Raw genomic sequence first — 22,390 nt, forward strand, 5'->3', positions numbered from 1 at the left:
CATGAAATGGAACAAGCCTTCATTAGTATCATTGGTAAAAACCTGTGAAGGAAGTAAGGAAGAGGCCCAATTTCTTTCCAATATGGCTGCTGTGCATAGAGCCTATTATTGGCTTAGGAATGCGACAAAAAAATATAAATATCTACATGAATTCAAGGCTTCATGGGGTGTGTAATTGATAGAAAATAAGTAATTTTTTGGGTGAACCAGCCCTTTAAGATAAGTGGTTTCTGCCCGACAGCAACAAGGTATTTCTGTAGATAATTGTCAGGCAGCCTGGGCAGCAGAGGAGCACGGGTGTCATCCTACCTGGTTCTTCTCTATGTGAAGTTTGGTCTTGATGGACAGGCCGCTGGTTGCATCATAACTCAGTTTGATCTCTGTCGACGAGAAATAACGAGGAAACAAATCCATTCAGAACAGTTTGGTGTCAGCGCTGTACTCTCACTTTACATTTCACTCACACATGCCAATTAGTGAAACTCCAGACAAAAGACTAAACAGTGATATTATTCACACAGTGAGAGAATAGCCTGTCTATACGAAACAATTCTTCTCATTACCTGTTCTGTTCTCAACTGACAGGCTGGCATACAGCACTATTACAAACTCCTCCTTCTCACCTACAAATGTCTCCTCCTCTACAATTATATATAAACTTTAGTTACTGGTAGTTACTTTGCCATCTCAATAATGTTAACCTTTTATACTTTGGCTATTCAAAAATAGCAGATATACAAGCTTATAGCGCGGCGGCACTGAGTGCCATGCTATGAGCTTGTAGATCTGCTATTTTTGAAAAATCTTGAAAATGTGTGCAAATCTTTTAATATATATATCTTTAAAGCGAACATTTGTAACTCATATCTTTGCTTCTGGGGGGTCCCTGGAACAAAATATTTTGAGATGGGGGTCCGTGGCCAAATACATACAATCATTTTGGTCCTTGACATGAAAAAGTTTGCGAACCATCAATGAAGATCTTCTTATCTTCTTTTTAAAAGACATTGTTTGGGCAGAGGCCCTCCTCTGAAGGTGGTCTGTACAGGGGACAGGTGGTCTATGTGTTGTGAAGGTGGTCTTTACAGGGGGACGGGTGGTGAGGGGACAGGTTGTGATTAGGGGTTGTGAAGGTGGTCTGTACCGAGGACAGGTGGTGATTATGTGTTGTGAATGTGGTCTGTACAGGGGACAGGTGGTCTATGTGTTGTGAAGGTGGTCTGTATAGGGGACAGGTGGTGACGGTGGTCCGCTTAAGCTCCCCACACTCGCATGCTGCACTGTCTGCCAGGCCCCACTTCTGTTATAGTTGATTAGAAGCAGCCGACCCCGGTACGCAGGCAGTTCAGTAGGGTCCATTGCCACAACTCCCATTCCTGCTTCCAGGATGCTGCACAGCCATGCGTTTGCAGACAGGCCCTCAGGGATTAGAACTAAGCATCTCTTGTGCCGCCTTATTGGTGGGCAAACAGAGAGAGTAAAGAGACATTGCGAGCGAGAGCTCGCAGCACGTCAGGACAGTCTGTTTGAAACACATATCTTTTAATGACTTGTCATCGCTCGTTCGAGTTGCTGGCAGTGGGGATGAGATGTCAAGACACCTTCCAAAGACTTCATGTAAATCCGTAAGTTAAGATCATTATATGTTGCCCCTCATCTTCTGTTATTAGAAGATAGATTAGGTCATCGGACTTCCCACACCCACACTTTCTGATATGAACAATAAGGCCATCACACGCTTAGCACTTACGTCCATTTGGTTAAATTTTACGCTCTTAAGAGTTAAATCATTGTTCAACATAACTTAATTTACAAGAAGTCTACACAATTAGATAATGTAGAAAAACTGTTATGTTGATCAACGTGTGCCTGTTATCTCTCCTATGGTACCAACATCAATACAGCATGGAATTTGTTATCCAACGATAACAACGTTTTGGGTCTGAGAGGCTAAATCTCATCCGTGGCTCAAATGCCGAACAAATAATGGACATTGATATGAAAAAGGTTGAAAACCACTGCTCTACCCAACAGGGCGCTCCATCTAAGGCTCTATGAGGCCTTCCAGAGCCGGCGTGGCAATCAGCTCCCACTGTGGATAAGTGTAGGGCTGCGTCCAATATGACATTCTGGGCCCATGCTGTTGTGGTAGTATGTGTACAATAATACTGCAGACGGTTTATAGAGCGATAGCTTAATGCTGTTTATTAGTTACAGACCAGGACTCTCAATGTAGCGTGACTTCTCAGTTAGTAGCATGAAACATAATATACACCCATCCCGTAACACCCTTCCTCTTAAGCTCTATGTGACCCTTCACAATAAAAGCATATCAGCTATCACCACATACAATACGGATCTTTAAAATATCAATCTAGGCCGATGGCCGATGCAGATTAGACTGGCAGATTAGACTGATCACGTGGAATCGATTCCCACGTCTGAAAAAACTGGCATTGCCCAAGTCTGGCAATGCAATCATAAAGATTAAAAAATATATATATTTATGAAACGACAGAAAAAAATTACGTCATCTAAAACATTTTCACCCGGTCCGCTATAATGTTATCAGATTTATACAAATACATCAATCGGCCTGGGAGTTGGTCGATTTGGTCGGAGTTGGTCCGGGCACCCTAGGCTGTTTACATCCACGTTGAAAAATAATTCTGTGGAACGTTAAAATAAGGTAAAACCGCTGGCAGTGGCGGATAAATTAATTAATTAATACCTGGCAATGAATGTGTTAAGTGTTGTAGAAATCAAATCCACTTTACATTTGTGCCTGGGGGAAAATACATCTCTGACGGTCCATCCTAATGATGAGGCTGTCATAACTACTGTCAAACTATTATGAACATTTATTTTTAATAGGGTACAGCTAAAATTCATGGGTAAAGTACCAGAGATTGCCGGCATTCGGACACTTACCTGCAGCAATGCGATGGAAAATAATAGGAATTGGATCCGTGGTGATTAAAACCTCGTCATCGTTTTCAGAGTTGGACACGTAGGTGTTGTCTGCAATGAAATGTTTAAAAAGGTTTACAAACCATGTCTCAGTTATAGATGAGAATGAAGCATTTATTAACCCATTAAGACCGGGGAACGCATCTGTGTCATTTTCGATTTCTTTGGCTGTTCAAAAATAGCAGATCTACAAGCTCATAGCTACGAGCTTGTAGATCTGCTATTTTTGAAAAATCGTGAACATTTGTGCACATTTTGGAATATAGTATACATTTTGTGTGAACATTTGTAACTCAAATCTTTGCTTCTGGGGGTCCCTGGAACAATATATTTTGAGATGGGGGTCCGCGGCCAAATACATATAATTTTGGGGGTCCTTGACATGAAAAGGTTTGAGCACCACTGATATAGAAACGTATAAAAGTATTTTCAGAAAACTGTGTAGGATTTAGAAGACATTTGTAGAATCGGTCTCAGGTTAAATCTACCATGGAAAAGAGAAGCTTGAAGTCTGTTTCACAATTCATAATCATTTGCCTTAAAGGAGAGATCCGGACATTTTAAGTGTTATCTTTGATGTGTCGCTAATCACTCACCAACATTGAAAGGGACGTTGAGTTATTCCAGAGAGTCCCCTGTCGTCCAGTCTGACGACCCCCTCCGTTGGCATAATGGGAGCCCGTGTAAGAGTGAAAATCGTCTATTATAACCGATGCAAAGTTAGTTTTTTTCTCTACTACTGCTCAACGTGGAGTCTCATGATACTCAAACATGCACTGAATGTCGCGAACGAGCTATCGTTCGTGCAGAACGAGATGACGCTGGTTGCTTGTTTCTCTCACAGAACCTGGCGTCTGTGGAAGAAATAAGCAACCAGCGTCATCTCGTTCTGCACGAACGGTAGCTTGTCCCATCATTGAAATGTCCCTTTCAATGATGGTGAGTGATTAGCGACACATCAAAGATAACACTTAAAATGTCCGGATCTCTCCTTTAAGAGACTTTAACACATAGCAGTACGGGTGCAACAGTTAATTGAACTAATCGATTCAAGTGATTGTTATCAATTTTAATAAAAGTATTGATTTTCAAAAGCTTTCCAAAATAAAGGAAATAGCCAATCTACAAGATCACAACGCGTCACGCTTTGATGAATCAAAAAAGTATTCAATAAAATAATCACAAAGAAGATACTAGTTGCAGCCTTAGAACCCACTTCACAAAGTGGGGGTTCCAGGGGGTCCCCAGCTAAATGAGTTAATACAGCATCACAATCAGTTTAACCACCTTTGAACCACTCTATCATGCATCGGATATTAGAAAATAGAAGATCTACAAGCTCAAAACGTGTCGCGGTGCGATGCATTGTGAGCTTGGAGATCTGCTATTTTCAGAACATTTTGAGAAACTGCGAAAAATGTTGAAGGTTTTTGAAAATTTTAACAACACAAATCTTGTATTGGGGTCCCTGGCACAAAATATTTTCAGGTGGGGATCCGCGGTCAAACCCATATTAATTTTGGGGTCCTTGATATGAAAAAAGAACCACTGTCCTGTGTCCTGGTAGAATTCCTGAACCACACATCACAGCAGTTGGCCCAAAATGAATGACTGCACTAATCATCCATGGCTGTTAACTTCCTCGTGTGACACGACCCAAAGTGGCCATCTTGTCACCACACAGACGTAATTGCTCATCGAGTTAATTAACACATAAACGAGTGTGTAGGTCAATGCTTGACGTGGCGTGACGTGACCCGTGGCCTTGACCCTTCAGCACTCAACAATCCATTTCCTCAGCCAAATAAAAAAACAGTGACAGTTAGTGTATATACACAGTCTAGGACAACAAAATGCAGCAGCCAGAATCCTAACGAACACCAGGAAAAGGGACTGTGAAGTTTAGAATAGGTTTTAAAGTAATTTTACTTGTTTTTAAAGCCTTGAATGGCCTAGCACCTTGCTATCTGTCATATTGCCTGCAGAAGTACGTCCCAGGCCGCCCCCTCAGGTCACTTGGTGCTGGACTGTTGACGGAGCAGCCTCTCCATGTCTCTTGCCATTTGTTGATAACAAAGAGACATGGAGAGGCTGCCTTTGGTAGCTATGCACCAAGGATTTGGAACTTACTCCCCCTGCATATCAGACAGGCAACCTCGGTTGACGGCTTTAAGAGGCAGCTAAAAACCCATTTCTATGACCTTGCTTTTAACTAATCTCTTTTTAACTGTCCCCCCACCCCACACACACTTTTTCACTGTTTTTATTTTTCTCTTGATTTAAATGTTTTTTAACCTGAATGTAAAGCACTTTGAACTGCATTTATGTCTGAAAGGTGCTTTATAAATAAAGATTATTATTATAGGACAGCACCCCTGTAAATAACTTTATCACGGCTTCCCTGAATCCGTTTCCATTAGGACAGATTGAAAATAACTTCTTTACTTGCCGTTTAACAACTTGAACCCCAGCATCCCTATTCACCAGAAATAGCCGATCTACAAGCTCAAAACTGCTCTTTGGTGAAGAGACTTGGTGTACCAGGCTGAAAAATAACACGCTAAGTACAGTGCAACTCAGGTCTGTTTTACTAAGTATAGAGGGTCTAAGTGGTTAAACTGAAGGGATATTGATAAATTCAGAATATTATTTCTGCGGCTTGCGTCACGGCACCCACTTTGAGAATGCCTGCACTAGAATGCTGACACTAATACAGAAAACAGTCAGTGGAGAGATGGACAGGGGTGGACAGTGTCAGTACATACTTCACTGCTCTGAAAGGCGTAAGCATCTACAAGCTCACAACGCCTCGCATCGCCACGCGTTGTGAGCTTGTATATATGCTATTTTTGAACAAAGAAAAATTGCTTAAGTGGTTAAAGATCAGTAATTATTGTCCGATAACATGATACATATCACTGTGAAATGGCTATTCTGCATATTGAGTGTGTTTGCTACTAAGTATATTTTGATGTTAATACTGTGGTATTTTGACTAACAGTAAGCTTTTGATGCAGGACTTTTACTTTAACAACATGTTTTCACAGCAAGAAGGTCCTGGGTTTGATTCCCGCCGGGGACGCTGTGGGCACTGGGGGCGTGTCTTCTCCTCCGCGTCATCAGCGCCCATACCCTAGGTGGGGTTGGCGAAAGGGCCTACTCTGTGTGGAGTTTGCATGTTCTCCCCGTGTCTCCCAGGGTACTTAATACCCTCACAAAAACATGCAGTAATCCTGGTCACTATACCGCCTCCCCCATGACAGCCGGGGCGCCTGATGGAGGGGAAGGGAACTGGTTGGAATAACGTGTTCCTTCCACGCGCTACGTCCTACCAGGGAAACTCCCCCGTCAGGTGACAAGAAGGTCAGTTGGCTCTCATGCACTGAAGGAAGCATGAGCTCGGCCCTGGCCTCCCCAGGCTGTGGGGGACTGGTGCAGCGCTGGTGTAGGGCTGGTGTAACGCCCAGGATCACTTAGGAAATTGGCACCGGGTGAAAAAAAATGGGTTACAAAAATCGCGGGATAAAAATTTAGATAAAACAATACCACAGTGTAAAAAATGTTTTTTTACACTGTGGTATTGTTACTTTTACTTAAAGCTCTATTATGTAATTTTCGTGTGTGAATAAAATGCAATTTGTTCCAATCTGTATGGTAGAGTATGCTAATACAATATAACTTATACAATAGGAGTGTCACGGTCCGCTCCTCAGACCGTGGACTGTGACTTTATTATTTAGCCCTTGTCTGACCTTATATGGTATTGGACCCTTTTGGCCACTCTTTCTGTTGTATTGTTCCCTGTTCTCTGTGTACCTTCTTTTGTAATGTTGTCACTGTGTTCTGTCAGTTACCTGTTGTTTTTATATTCCCTGTTTAAGTAATAAACCCCCCTGCATCTGAATCGTTCTGTCTCCGCTTCACTGTCTGCGCTTGGGTCCTACACTTCTCTGCCCCGCATCGTGACAAGGACTGGTTGTATTTGGTCTCCCTGCTCTTTTATTGAGAAATTTAGATCCTGTGTCTAGGTTGGACACAAACTTTAACACGATCCTGTTTCTGGTTTCACACAATTAATTCAATTTCTCCCCAGAGCAAGCAGACATGCAGGCTCTATTCACTCAGTGGTAAAAATGTCAGCACTTGTTCAAATCCGGGGTAGAACAGGAAAGTTGCATAGTGCAGCTTTAAACCATTTAAACCGGTAAAGCATCAGATTTTAACCACTTAAACCATTGTTGTATACTTTGGCTATTCAGAAATAGCAGATATACAAGCTCATAGCGTGGCACCGAGTGCTGCGCTATGAGCTTGTAGATCTGCTATTTTTTGAAAAATAGTGAAAAATTTGTGCAAATCTTTGAATATATATGCTTTAAAGCAAACTGCGATCTGTGCTTCTGGGGGTGGTGTCCGCGGTCAAATACATATCATTTTGGGGCTCCTTGACATGGAAAAGTTGGAGCACCTCTGATATAGCAACATACTGTATGTATTTGGCCGCGGACCCCCATCTCAAAATGTTTTGTTCCAGGGACCCCCCAGAAGCAAAGATTTGAGTTACAAATGTTCGCTTAAAAAAAATGTATGTTTAAAGAATTGCACACAATTACAATACAAGCTCATAGCGCGGCACTCGGTGCCCCTCTATGAGCTTGCAGATCTACTATTTTTGAATAGCCCAAAACAATCTAAAACGACAGAAACTTTGTCAGAATGTTCTTTGTTGGTGTACTGTAAGTGACTTTGAGAGCGCTGCAATGTAAGTCAATGAGGAGGCTATCTTTGGAATGTCTATTTATAATCAATCTACTGAAGATATCTGACTAAAAGTTGCCGTTTCCATAGTAACTACACAACCCAAACCTCCAACCAAAGAGTCAGTGTGCTTTAAAAGGAACATATCGTCTGTCAGGTAGAAACCTTGTATGTCCAAAACAGTTACTTTTCAAGAAAATTGATACTTTTGCTACATCTTTGCTGTCGGGCAGAAACCTCTTATCTCCGTATTTAAACTTTTTGTGTTTTTCCGTAATTTAACTCCCTACTTGATCATACCACAGCGTCACACAAAAGCATCAAAAGCAGCAGATCTACAAGCTCGAAACGTGCCGTTGAATTTGAATCCTGAAGAGTAACAGTTTTGGACATATGAGGTTTCCACCCGACAGAGACGATATACAATGTCACACAAAACTACAATAAATCTACAAGCTCACAACGCGTCACATTGTAGATAGGCTATTTTATTTAAAGTGAAGGTAGACGTGGTATTTTTTTTGTCCAAACACCCATAGGACCTTATTGTTATGCAGAAAATACACTCTGTCCTCAACACGAGCATCAAGAGCGTTTCATGCTTTGTTTTTAAGACATGGATTCAACTGTTGAAGGGATATTTCACTTTCTTTTTTAAATATGGGACATTTCATCGTCTACTCAGGCTTTTGTGAGCAGTTTTTAAGTTGCTTGATTCAGTATTTAGATATTTGATATCCATTTTATCATATTTTTTTTTTAATCCTATAAAAACCCATTGTAACTTTAAACTCCATTTTAACCATGATAGTTTAACCATTTATTTTGTATATATTTTTTGGAAAATGAAAAAATAATAATACAATTAAAAAAGTATATAAAATAAATGAAAAAAGTCAGACCCTGATGAAGACCTTCTAGGTCGAAACGCGTTGGTCATACTCATTTGCCTTGCTCTACATACATTCTTATATTTTTTTCACTTGAGACGGAGTGCCTTGGAATTCTTTTCTTTGCAAGTCTGCATTGCACACCTTTTTTGGCAAGCAGTACTTCTTTGGAAATCCTCTTTTGTTTATGTACCTACCTGTGTCACCAAAGAGCACCTATCTCAGAGCCACTGAATGATCCCTGCCGTGCTTCTTTTTCTCTCTTTTTGAACTGCAAAATGAGCACTTTTACTTTCAGTACTTAAGTATATTTTACTTTTACTGAAGTACATTTTGAATACCGGACTTTTACTTGTACTTTTACTTTAATGAGTATTTCTACATTGGAGTATTGATACTTTTACTTAAGTACAAAATGTGAGTACTATTTCCACCACTCAATCCCCCCACCCCCAAAGAAAAAGAAAAGAAAAGAAAAAGGTTTCTAAGCAGTGGTGTAACACATTGTTGACACAGCAGGACTGTTAGAAGGAGGGTCTTACCTGGGTAATCATCAGAGACGTGCACCGAATAAGAAATCCTACGAGAGACAAAAGAACACACAGAAAAGAAACCATTAATATAATTATTCATTTAAAAAAACATAAAATGTTATATACACTATACACCTTTTTTTCCCCGTCTCATGGTCGGCCTACATCACGTTTTGGCCTTTAACTCTTGAACCGAAGTTCGTAAAATCTAAATCTTTTCCCTTGGATCATCTCTCTCCACATAGGCCCCGGCCAGTTGTACCACATTACATTTTCCACCATTTTGCATTTTCTTCAAAACACACTGCAACTACTCCTATGGCTATGTCAGCCTTCCAAAGTTTGCCGGCCCTGGGTAGGCAACCAGGCCTGGCGGAGACCTGTGCTCCGCGACAGTAGTCCGTGTAGCACACTTCTGTAGTCAGTAAATAAAGTTGCATAAGTTACTGTATAATCAGTGGTGGAAGAAGTACTCAGATATTTTACTTAAGTAAAAGTAGCAATACCACAATATAAAAATACTCTGTTACTAGTGAAAAGGCCTGTGTTCGAAATGTTACTTGAGTAAAAGTACAAAAGTATTGGCATCAAAATATACTTAAAGTACCAAATGTAAAAGTACTAAAATGTTTGAAAATAGCAGATCTACAAGCTCACAACGCGTCGCGAGAGCTTGTAGATCGGCTATTTTCAAATAGCCTACTGTATGTATAAAATAGGGCTAAAGTTAATGTATGTTTTATAATATAATAACTTCTGCAAAGTAGCTAGTAACTAAAGTTTTCAAATAATTGTAGTGGAGTAAAAGCACAATATTTGCCTCTGAGATGTAGTGGAGTAGAAGTAAATGTATTGGAAATTGGAAATACTCCAGTAAAGTAAAAATGCCTCAGAATTGTACCTAAGTACAGTACTTGAGTAAATGTACTTAGTTACTTTACACCACTGTGTATAATTGCCATGTATTGCCATGTTTCTGTATGCATGTATCTGTCAGCGTACAGACTTCTAATGAGTGGAGTACAGTGTTACTTAGTGGCAAAATTAGTTTGATTAGTTAGTTCACTTTGGTTCCTCTGTCTACAGTATTTGGTACACGACTGCATGCTTCATTGAAATCCTAATCACAGCAGCTTGGAGGACTCAGCACCTCACGCAGTGACATTATTAGGGACTGTCATGGCGGAATGGAGTGAGTGCTCCGTGGAGCATAAAGCCTCATTTATACCGTGTACGATGCGTGTCAAAATGAGCAGATCTATAGATCTCCTATTCTCGGCACGCAACAGCATCGCACAACAAGGTATGAATGAGGCATTTCAGTAGAAATGCCATTTCAAAGTTCTGTATCTTCGTCTGGATGGCATGATTGAAAAGGGACGATCGAGGGGATGTGTCATTGTGCCATGTGCTATTGTGAGTGAAAAAAACGCGTGTGGGAAAACCAATAGTCAGTGATGGAAAAAGGTACTCACATTTTTTACTTAAGTAAAAGTATCTATACTGCAATGCAGAAGTACTCTGTTACAAGCAGAAGTCCGGAATTCAAAATCTGCTTGAGTAAAAGTACAAAAGTATTGGTATGAAATTATACTTAAAGTACCAAAAGTAGAAGGTACTCAGTCTGCAAAATGTACCATTTCATAAGTTTTCTACTGTATAAACATCTTTTGAAAATAGCAGATCTACAAGCTCACAATGCGTCGCATCACAACGCATTGTGAGCTTGTAGATCGGCTATTTTTAAATGGCCGAAATGTATATAGGGCTGAAGTGGTTACTGTATGTTTTGTAATAATCAAAATCTACAAAGTAACTAGTAACTAAAGCATTCAAATAATTGTAGTGGACTAAAAGTATAATATTTGCCTCTGAGAGTGGAATAGAAGTAAAAGTACTGAAACCTGGAAATACTCCAGTAAAGTAAAAACACCTCAAAATTGTACTTAAGTACAGCACTTGAGTAAATGTACTTAGTTACTTTCCACCACTGCCTACAGTCTTAGAAGCCATATGGGTAATACTGGAAAGACAATCACGCAGTGTTAGGCTTAGCGGTTCTCATTAGCTAAACACACCATTAACGGAAACCCTGCGAATATGTACATACAAATGTATGTTTAAAAAAGCTTAATGAAGGCATTTTGGGTCACAGAATGTAAAATGTCATCAAATATCAAGTACACCATACAGCAGGAGGGGCGTCCCGAAATTATTGTGTGGGGTCCCCAGTTGATTAGCTTAATGTGCAACATTGTTTTCTCACTCAACAGTAAACAATCCAACGTATACACGTATACAATCCCCTGTATACGTGTATACAGGGTATCTGCACATTTATAAAGTGACAATTTAATGACTTTAAGACCTTTTTAATACAAAATTTGCCAAATTGTCAAATATTATGTGAGAAAGAGGCTCACATTGTGAAAATAGACGATCTACAAGCTCACAACGCCTCGCAGTGCGAGGTGTTGTGAGCTTGTAGACCGGCTATTTTCACAATGTTTATCTGTGGAACCGAGTCAAACTAAATGTTGCCTACAATTACAAGTGCTTGTCAGGGTGGGGGGTCCCCAGTTCAAATATGATTATTTTGGGGGGTCGCTGCCTGAAACGTTTGGGAACCCAGTATATACAGCATTGGGATGTGTATGTCGAAGAAAATGATTCCATATAATGAAAGAGCGATAAGGAGCCAACATGGGGCTGAACCATTCAAGCTGATGGAGTCTGGGCTGTGTACCTGCATGGAGACAATGGAATAACTCTACTTGACATATGCCTCAAACAGTGGTGGAAGAAGTAATCAGATATTTTACTCAAGTAAAAGTGCAATACCACAATGTAAAAATACTCTGTTACAAGGCCTGTGTTAAACATGTTACTTGAGCAAAAGTACAAAAGTATTGGCATCAACATATACTTCAAGCACCAAAAGTAAAAGTGCTAAAATGTTTGAAAATAGCAGATCTACAAGCTCACAACGCGTCGCGATGCGACGCGTAGTGAGCTTGTAGATCGGCTATTTTCAAATAGCCTAGGTATAAAATAGGGCTAAAGTGGTTAATGCATGTTTTAGAATGTAATAAATATCTGCAAAGTAACTAGTAACTTTAGTAAGTTCTAGTAAGTTTTCAAATAATTGTAGTGGAGTAAGAGTACTATATTTGCCTCTGAGATGAAGTGGAGTAGAAGTAGAACTATAGACAATCGAAAATACCCCAGTAAAGTAAAAGTACCTCAAAATTGTACTTGGGAGTACAGTACTTGAGTAAATGTTACTTTAAACCACTGCTGGGGTGTGTAGCTGCATGGACACAATGGAATAAGTCTACTTGCATTATGCCTCAAACGAATGTGGGTCATTCAATATTGAGTACAATTGTTACGCTCATGGTGGACTGGTTTGTAAACATGAGTGTGGAATTACATGTAAACTGGATTACTGGCAGATTAAAGATTACTGGCATTCAGCTAGACTACTTAACGCAAGACCGGGAACGCTTTTGGCGTCGTCGTCGTCCCCCCCCCCCAGAAGCAAAGATTTGAGTAAAAAAAAGTCGCTTTAAAAATATATATACATTCAAAGATGTTCACAAATATTTATGATTTTTACATCATAGAGTATATATTTATGACAATGTTTATTAAGGTAATAAAATCAAGTCTAAAGTTTGGCAAAAACCCACCCACTTGCATTGAGAGTTATTTCTTCTGACACCAGCAGGGGTAAAACAGTTAAACTACAGGCCATTCATATGAACTGTCACTTCCTATACAGTATAGACTCAATTACAAAGGCGGATGCTGGGCCCTTGGTCCCATCCCTATATGTCCCATCCCTATGTCTAACAAAAAACTGTATAGTGGCCTTATACTGTGTGCTGCTGGTCAGCCGTTCCAACTGAATGCATGAATAATGCGTCATCGGAGATGAGGCTCATATCAAAGAGTGCTGACAAACAGGTGTGCACGTTGTGTGCATGTGTGTGTGCACGTTGTCCATGCAGCTGTGCTGATGCAGCTGCACAACCCCAAACACCTCAAAGCAACTTCTGTTTCTGATCATCAGCAATTCTACATCCATATGCACCTAGCTCACTTTAGCTCTAAACCATGGGTCTTCATCAGGGGGTCCGGGACCCCCAGGGCAGTGGTTCCCCAACTGGGAGTTTTGGGATGATTAGCTTAGTGTGCAACATTGTTTTCAACAGTAAACAAACCAACATACATACAGTATAAGTGTATACAGGGTATCTGCACATTTCTAAAGTGACAAGTTAAGGACTTTTAAGACCTTTTTAATACCAAACTGTCCAAATTGTCAAATATTACATAAGAAAGAGGCAAACATTGTGAAAATAGCCGATCTACAAGCTCACAACACCTCGCAGTGCGAGTCGTTGTGAGCTTGTAGTTCAGGGGTACTCAACAGGCGGACCGCGGTCCATGACCAGACCGCAGCACAACTCCCTGCGGACCCTGGGCAAATCCAAGTTAAAAAAAAATTAAAACAAATTGTAGGTCAGGCCATTAATCTGCGAGTTACCGCGACCACGAGTCAGACTTCTCCTTACATTCACTGCATGCAGCGCTATGCATGTGGACTGTTAGTCCGTGAGCCAGGGGGGTTGGTCATTATCATCTGAGGGGATTAATGCTCATAGTGATTTTTGTAAGGTATGCATGTCTAGAGTTAGAAAATATGTGATAGCATTGCACCAATGGTAGCTTTATGGGTGCTATCATGCATTTTATTTTATAACACTAGGCGAAAATTACATGGGTCAATATATGAAAACATACTACTTAACCCCCCCAAAAAAAAAAAAAAAAAAGTTTTTCAATTGGTTCTGGTACCTCTAGGCATGCTTAAAAACATACAAAAAAATCTAGGAAATTATATGTATCGTAAAGCCATCATTTTCAAGATGGCGTCCAATAAGGCTGCCAGGAGCTTAAATGGATTTATGATACTGTTCAACCTAGAAAGGTGGTTTTGATGTCTAACCCTATGTTTTAGGGTTCAAGAAATGTGGCTCAATCAGTGAAATTACCATCAGTAAATGATGTATCGCCAAATCAAAGATGGTGTCCATCCCAAGGTGATGCTCCATTGTACAAAGTTATGTTAAAAACAACAAATTCAATTGCAGTTGTGTGAGGGAATCTGTGAACTCATACGAATAGTGATTCATATGGGAACCTGGGGGGGGGGGGGGTCATAGGTGTAGAATCTATTTCTAATGTTATATTTTCACTTGACGTCAGTCTTTGGCCTATGTGCTGAAGGTCAGGTCAAGGTCTCTCTCGCACCTTATCATCCAACCAGGTGTCCAAGCAGGCAGCAGATATGGTCACTATGGTCATATACATGTGACATGTACAGTATTCACCTCACAATTGACATGGAACAGTTTGTTGACACCTTGCAGGTATGCTGGAATCAGCCAGAACAGCTCTATAATGTTATTGTGCATGTTATACCAACCCGATCTCCAGAGATTACCGTAACATTGCACGGAACGAGTGCACTTCATTCCGTGGATAGCCGCCTCGGAACTCCCGAATTGCGTGCATATGGTACGGCGCTGCCTTTGTGACAAAACCATTTCGGAGGCGCGCAGTCACAGGCGAATTGTCACCCCGTGAAGGACCACCGAGGGAGCTAAGGCGACCGAGTTGCCGTCCTGAACGGTGTGACATTCGCCTGTGCCTACTCAGCGCCGTTTGAGTTATGTACCGATAGGCACAGAATCGTAAATTTTATTGTGCGGACTGCTCTGCTTCCGGGTTTTTCCGTGTTGCGACTGGTTACGCCCACCGTGGGACTCGCCGTACATATGCACGCAATTTGGGAGTTCCGAGGCGACTATCCACGGAATGAAGTGCACTCGTTCCGTGCAATGTTACGGTATTCTCTGGAGATCAGGCTGGTTATACAGTCATTCCTCAGCTGCATTGCAAAACTTATGCAAGGTTCAGCACTGGAAATGCATGTGGTTGCAGCATATGGAGGGCTGACAGGCAAGTTTAGTGGTAAGTCCTTAGTGTATCAGCAGCAGTCTTGAAGTGGTTTCTATCAACTGGGCCAAAGGCATTCATACAGATACAGCAGTAGCCTACCTGGACACTGCACATCTCCATCCTACTGGCTGACAGTGTGTAGACAACCCCTTCCTACACTTCACATCCACCAGTTTGAATGTGCAGGGAGACACATTGACATCAACTTGTCACCTTTTCTCTCATGACGTACATGATGAAGTACTTCTTCCGTGCTGACCATGTGCAGTATGCTTGATATCTAACCCAGTGCCTGCTGAAGATGCATGTGCTCCATGCCATAGAGGCTAAGCTAGACCTTGTCTGTCAGCACCATGATGGATTCTGGATCACTGTCTCTGCTCAACAGTCTGGGGAGCAGACTGCCATACAGATCAGGTGATGCATGTGAGTGGAGTGGACTGACGCCTTCCCAAAATGTGCAGAAACAGTAGAGGGGGAGTTGAAGCACTGGTGTGTCTTGGTCATAAAATGAGTGTATCCTCACACACAGAAAGATCACCGCCCTCATCTCTTCAATCCCATCCTTGGCTAAATTGCCACCATGCTGTTGTGAATGTTGTGAATAGTAATGTCCTTTACCCACATGAGATGTCAACCTGAAGAGCAAGAACATTATGCAGAAGCCATTGAGCATGTTGTACACCTTCAGTGCTGACGATAGATACTGCATTTAGTCATGATGAAGCAGACATCACCATGAGTTCCTATGTCCCTGATGCAGCCATCTCTGGAAAGGGTGTGACACACATGCTCAGTGATTAAACTGATGTTCTTGTCCTGTTGGTGTATTAGGTGGACCAAGATTAAGTGTAAAGTACAGATGGAGCATTTGGATAGGACAGTCTTGTATGTATGGCAAAGGCAAGATCAGAGCACACAACACTTTGCTGGCTGGGAACTTCCGAGGCTACCCTGATGTGCTGGGTGAGGTGAGGGCCACAAGTTAATGGCCCTTCCTCCAACACCGACCAACCTGCTGCACTATGTGTGGGCTCATTTACAAGTGATGTTGTGGAAAGTGGCAGACCACCAAGCTCCACCTGACAAGTCGTTTGATGTCACATTTGGATGGTACAGTAGATCCAGGATAGTATCCCTGTTCCTGTCATTGCTAAGGGTGACCCGGCACCATCAGAGCTATGAGACATGGTGCAATATCAATTTAAGGCACAGAGTAAGAAGTGCATCACTGATGTACTGTAACTGCTCTGGTGAAGATGGTTACTGATAATATGTTCAAGCTACAGATGAAGAGTGATGTCAATAAGGAGGATACTTATAAGGATGAGGTAGAACAGGATGTAGGTAAGAGAATTGTATGCGTGCCAATCAGGAGGTCGAGGGTCTAGTTGCAAAAGATACATATTGCCATCATATTATATAATTGTACATTCATGTTACTATGAATACCAGTTCTTGTGACATGTTCACAAAAATAAATCATGAATAAAGTGAACCATGAATGTTCATCAAGTTGTTTCCATTTGTTGTTCTCACAGAGGTTACATTTAACCTTGACCTGACCTTTAACAGATGAGATTGACCTGATATTAAAAAATAACATCAGGAATGGATTCTACAAATGAAAACCCTAAAAAAGAGAGGTATTACACAGAGGTATTCTAGGACAAGCGGATCAAAAGTAAATCTTTTGCCATGCGTTTAGTGGCCATTTTGGATATTTTCTTACACACTTGCACTATATTCTGTTTATTGAATTTCATTTTTTTCCTTCATTTTTTTCTTTTCCTTAGAATCTATGTATGTAAACATGGTTTTAAATCTTTAGGTAATTTACAAAGAAACCTTTGTGTTCCATCTTTCATGAAAACCGAAGTACATCTTTTATGTCATATATAGTCACTATGTTGTCACTGCCTGTAATAGAAAACAAAATCTATAGATGCTAATTTTAACAACCTTTTTGAACAATATATAATCTGGGCTTTATCCCAACCATTTTTCAAAGAGAGAGGGTCAATAATAAGAGAGAACCATCATTTTGAAGTAGAATGCTTCATTCGGATTTTGAAAACTGTGTTTTGGCATGTGGTTATAAAAGGAGTGACACAGAATGACAGAAAGCTACCACAGATGCAATGCTATCACATTTTTCCTAGCACTAGGGGTGTATACCTACCCAAAAATCACGATGAGAATTAATCCCCCCAGTTGATACAAATGACCCCATATTTGGGGCCCTGGCTCACGGACTATGTGTGTGTGTGTGCCTGTGTGTGGGTGACTGCGCGAGCAATCAGCGCTGATTGGCTGTTAGCTGGGGTCACGAGAGTTCAGCAGCACAGCAGTGAGTTTGTATGCTCATACCAGCACTATGCTAGCTGCCTGTTACCAACAGTAGAAGACTACATTTTGAACGTAGCAACGGAGTGCTCACTCAGAGTGCGTTTTGGGTAAGCACAAGAAGCCTTTCTCTGATGCAGAAATAATTAAATAATGCTTGATTGAAGTGATGGACACCATGTTTGAAGGCAAAGAAAAAGAGGAAATGACAGCTAAAATCCCACTCTCAGATTCCACAGCAACCAGACCTACTGAAATACTGGCTGGTGAGACGTTCTGAGCTTGTAGATCTGCTCACAATATTTATCTGTGGAACCGAGTCAAACTAAATGTAATGCCTACAACTCAAATATGATTGTTTTGGGTGGGGGGTCCCCAGTTCAAATATGATTATTTTGGGTGGGGGGTCCCCAGTTCAAATATGATTATTTTGGGTGGGGGGTCCCCAGTTCAAATATGATTATTTTGGGTGAAGGGTCCCCAGTTCATGCGTGCGTGCGTGCGTGCGTGCGTGCGGTTTTAAGTGTACATGCAGCCATTAGTCAGTGGACTTGCTGTAGAGGCAGATTCCTCAGCATAAAACATAAAACTTAAAATGAATAGACCTCAAATTCCCCAGTTCCACTAGTTGTATAACTGCCCCGACAACAGTGCTTTTGGCAAGAGAAACTCAGTGCAGATTGTATTCATTAACAACCAACAAAGCCTTTCCAACACGGAGCTACAGCATGCTTTTCATTTGGAGGAGATGTCCACTCAGTTTTTGAAGGTGAAAATAAGTGCAGTTTTAATTAGACCGATTTCATCCCATGAGGGAAATTCAGTTTTTGGGTAGAGGGTAGTTATGGGTTGAGCGTCTTCATTAAGTAAAACAAAACTGAGTACTTTTTCCACCACTGAAGTGTGTCCCTGAGCAAAAGTATCAATACTGCAATGTAGAAATACAAGTAAAAGTCCGGAATTCAAAATGTACTTAAAAGTAAGTAAAAGTACAAAAGTTTTGGCATCAAACGCAGAATGGCTAAGTTTTCAAATGTATAAATTTGAAATTTGAAAATAGCAGATCTACAAGATCTGTAGATCTGCTATTTTCTAAATCCTGAATGTATGTTTTGTAATAATAATCAAAATCTACAAAGTAACTAGTAACTAACATGTTCCAATAATCGTAGCTCTGAGATGTAGTGGAGTAGAAATAAAAGTACTGAAATGTTTAAATACTCCAGTAAAGTAAAAATACTTAAGTGCAGTGCTTGAGTAAATCCTCAAACGAGGTGCACCAGCTGTCCACAAATTGAAAGTAGGAAACATGTGACAACAAAGTCTTTGTCACCGGTGTGCATGTGACCATGTCTGTACCACATAACCCACATCCTGCTTTCTGAAGAGCTCAAGACCTGTATGCCAAGTATCCTCTGTGTACTCTGAGAGCTGCAACATACTCCAAACTAAAATTGGCAATAACTAGATAAAATATGCATTTAACCCCTTAAAGGAGAATACCACTCATTTTAAACATTGAACTATGTCATTAATACACCCTAGAGCTGTTGTGTGGAAATAAGAACAAAGTCCCCCCCCCTATACTGTGTTGCCTAGAACTGGAGAATTGATTGTTGGGGTCATGTGATCAGTGACATACGGACGGTGTACTCTTTGGCTCCGCCCTCTAGGCTGCCTCATTCACTAGAATGGGGAATCTCACTTCCAGCTTTACAGTGCTTACAGAAGTTAAGACTTGTTAGAGCATTTTCAGCCAATTGATTTCTATTATATATCTACACATGTCTTGTGAAATGTGATATATAACCATATGCCATTATAAACTACTACAAGGCGTGCTGTTTCAGCTGGAAGTGAAATTCACCATTCTAGCAATCTGGGGAACCCATCGTCAAATAAAAAGGAAAAACAGCGCCCCCAGCGTTTAGCATTTGACTCTGGGGGGAATGATTAAATAGACCGACGATGACTGGAAACCGGCGTTTGGTCTCTGCCCTCAGCCTTCCACTTCCGGTGGTGCTCCTATGTTTTCATTCACACTAACAAATATCTCCACGGAACACTAACACCATTTCTCCCAAAGAACATGGGTCGTTTTGGTTATAAGCCCAATTGTTTCTATGATGAAAGAACAAGTTAAAATGTTGCTAACTTTCCGTGGTTTTGTCGGCTCCGAGGACGCTTTTGTTAAATGAGTTTGGGTTTGTTTCCAGTGGGAAGCGAACGCACAGACGCAAATCCCGCCCACTACGTTTAATTGGGTAAAGCGCGGCCTGCTTCCTGATCTGAAGGCACGCCCACTTGTAGGCCAACGCTCACACGTTCTGAACGGGGCTCCCGACAGATTCAGTAGCGCGGCTCTGAATCTGTTCTTGAGAGATTACCATTCTAGTGAATGAGGCAGCCTAGAGAGCGGGCCAAAGAGTACACCGTCCGTATGCAGAGCCGTCTGGGAGAAATGCGGGGCCCGGTGCGAAGTCGCGTGCGTGCGCGCCCCCATCCTCGCGCGCGTGCGGATATTTCCGAGTTTTTGGTGGTTATTTACGGTTATTTCTTTTTATAACTCTTAATAAATGTGATTCTGTTCATTAAAAAAAAAAAAAACGCGGGGCCCGGTACGGCCACACCGCTCACACCACCCTTCCTGCGGCCCTGTCTGTATGTCACTGATCACATGACCCCATCAATCAATTCTCCAGTTCTAGGCAACACAGAAGGGGGGGGACTTTGTTCTTATTTCCACACAACAGCTCTAAGGTGTATTAATGACATAGTTCAATGCTGAAAATTTGTGGTATTCCCCTTTAACACATTCCACGCCAGAGTTTAATCTCATAATGTACTCACCAGTGCCAGCGTTTTATTGTTGTTTTTTTGTTTTATTCACGTCGCCACAGACCTATTTGAATCCCTTTAGATCTAGCATAAAACTGTTTGTAAACACAGCGGCGATCCGACTGCGTCGCCCAGTGAAATCCCCGTCAAAAACCCAGTCGCCATCTTGTAGTTACAACAGTTTATGTTAAACAGCGATCAGCGACGAGAAAAACTACAAACGAGAAAATGGCGTTTTAGTGTCCGCTTTAGAATGGAGGCCGATGGGATCGGCAAAACCGGATCCCGGATAATTCCGTTTCCAGTGGTGCTACAATGCAATGTGAAATAAAAAAAATAATAATAATAATAACACTTCGCGTAGGTCTACGCGATTGGCACGTGGCGGCTTTAAATAGGTTCGCGTAGATCTACGCGATTGGCAGTCAATGTGTTAAGACCTGAAATCAATTCTACAAATGCCTTCTAAATCAGTAATTATTTCGAGATGTAGATTTTTATCAAAAGGAAACAAATTGGGTTGTTAATTATTAAGTGCTTACTTATTAAGGTATTATCATCCCTTGTATGTTTATAATTGCTCTTTGAATAAGCAAAATTATATTTCATCCAATTACTCCATTTATCGATGGAATATTCGGTAGCATACCCGATTACAAAAAATATTCGATAGCTGCAGCACAAGATGAGCAGTCAAATAAACACATTCAAATCAATGTGTAGACAAAACAGCAACAAAGCAGAACAAGATGAGGCTGCATGGAGATCTGCTTCTTGTCATTTTTGTCAGGAATGTCATTTGGTGTTTGCCACCTGGCCCTGGGCACTGTGGGCACTGTGGGCAGCACCAACACTTCACCTGGCCCTGGGCACTGTGGGCACTGTGGGCAGCACCAACACTTCTTGTTGACAAGCATCTGGTTCCCGTTGTGACAAATTATCGCCCTTGTTCTCATGTCCGTCACTCACCACCGTTTAACCAGAAACGCCGCTGAGCAAAGACCAGCGTTGGAAAATTGAATTTGTCATCAGTCGGTTGAACTGAAAAAACTCTGTTAGTTTCGAGCAGAACCAATAGTTTAACCCAGTGCGTTCTCAAAGTGGATTCCATGGACTCAGGGTTCCTTTGGGGCAGGGGTCTTCAACTTTTTTTCAGCCTTTTTTTCATTTACTCAAGTACTGTACTTGAGTACAATTTTGAGGTACTTTTACTTTACTGGAGTAGTTCCAATTTGCAATACTTTCACTTTTACTCCACTACATCTCTGAGGAAAATATTATGCTTTTACTCCACTACATCTCTGAGGAAAATATTATGCTTTTACTCCACTACAATTATTTGAAAACTTTAGTTACTAGTTACTTTGCAGATATAAATTATTATATTATAAAATGCCAATAACCACTTTAGCCCTATTTTATACATAGGCCATTTGAAAATAGCCGATCTACAAGCTCACGTTGTGAGCTTGTAGATCGGCTATTTTCAAACATTTTAGTACTTTTACTTTTGGTACTTAAAGTATATTTTGATGCCAATACTTTTGTACTTTTACTCAAGTAACATTTTGAACACAGGCCTTTATACTTGTAAGGGCACGGTCACACCACACTTTTATTTTACCTATGTTGCGGAATCTGCCAATGCTTTTTCAATGAGAATGGCGTGGTTTGATGGTCTTGCGCATCTTTCCGCGTGTCGCGCACACCTTGCGTTTATGCGCTCTATGCTGATTTTCCTCCTCTGTCCAATCGGGTGAGTGGAAGGCGGACCGTCCCAAGACTCAGGAAGCGACATGGTGCTTGCGATAGAGCAACTGGTTGTAGCTGTTGCATGGGAGGGTCCTGAAAGTGAGTGACAGGTGCGTCACTGGTTATTGGTACAGAATGCTCTGCAAGCTACTCCGTTTTGTGAGCTTGTAGATCGGCTATTTTCAAATGGCCGAAATGTATATAGGGCTGAAGTGGGTAATGTATGTTTTGTAATAATAATCCAAATCTACAAAGTAACTAGTAACTAAAGTT

General features: G+C 41.1%; 1 protein-coding gene across 2 annotated transcripts in view; it reads right to left on the reverse strand.

Annotated features, from left to right (window-relative positions):
• parp8 (poly (ADP-ribose) polymerase family, member 8) overlaps window positions 1-22,390 on the reverse strand; it is a 107,523-nt gene that overhangs the window by 69,725 nt on the left and 15,408 nt on the right. For both annotated transcript variants that reach the window (XR_013933367.1, XM_080432068.1), the window contains exons 3-5: window positions 9,161-9,198; window positions 2,932-3,021; window positions 310-380 (exon numbers count right to left, since the gene is read on the reverse strand). Coding sequence is in view for 1 of the 2 variants with exons in the window: in XM_080432068.1 (XP_080288194.1) it covers window positions 310-380; window positions 2,932-3,021; window positions 9,161-9,198 (199 nt within the window). In the remaining variant the exon portion in view is untranslated. The remainder of the gene's footprint in view (window positions 1-309; window positions 381-2,931; window positions 3,022-9,160; window positions 9,199-22,390) is intronic.

Source organism: Gymnoscopelus braueri (assembly GCF_963280865.1).
Source record: "Gymnoscopelus braueri genome assembly, chromosome: 7".
NCBI lineage: Eukaryota > Metazoa > Chordata > Actinopteri > Myctophiformes > Myctophidae > Gymnoscopelus > Gymnoscopelus braueri.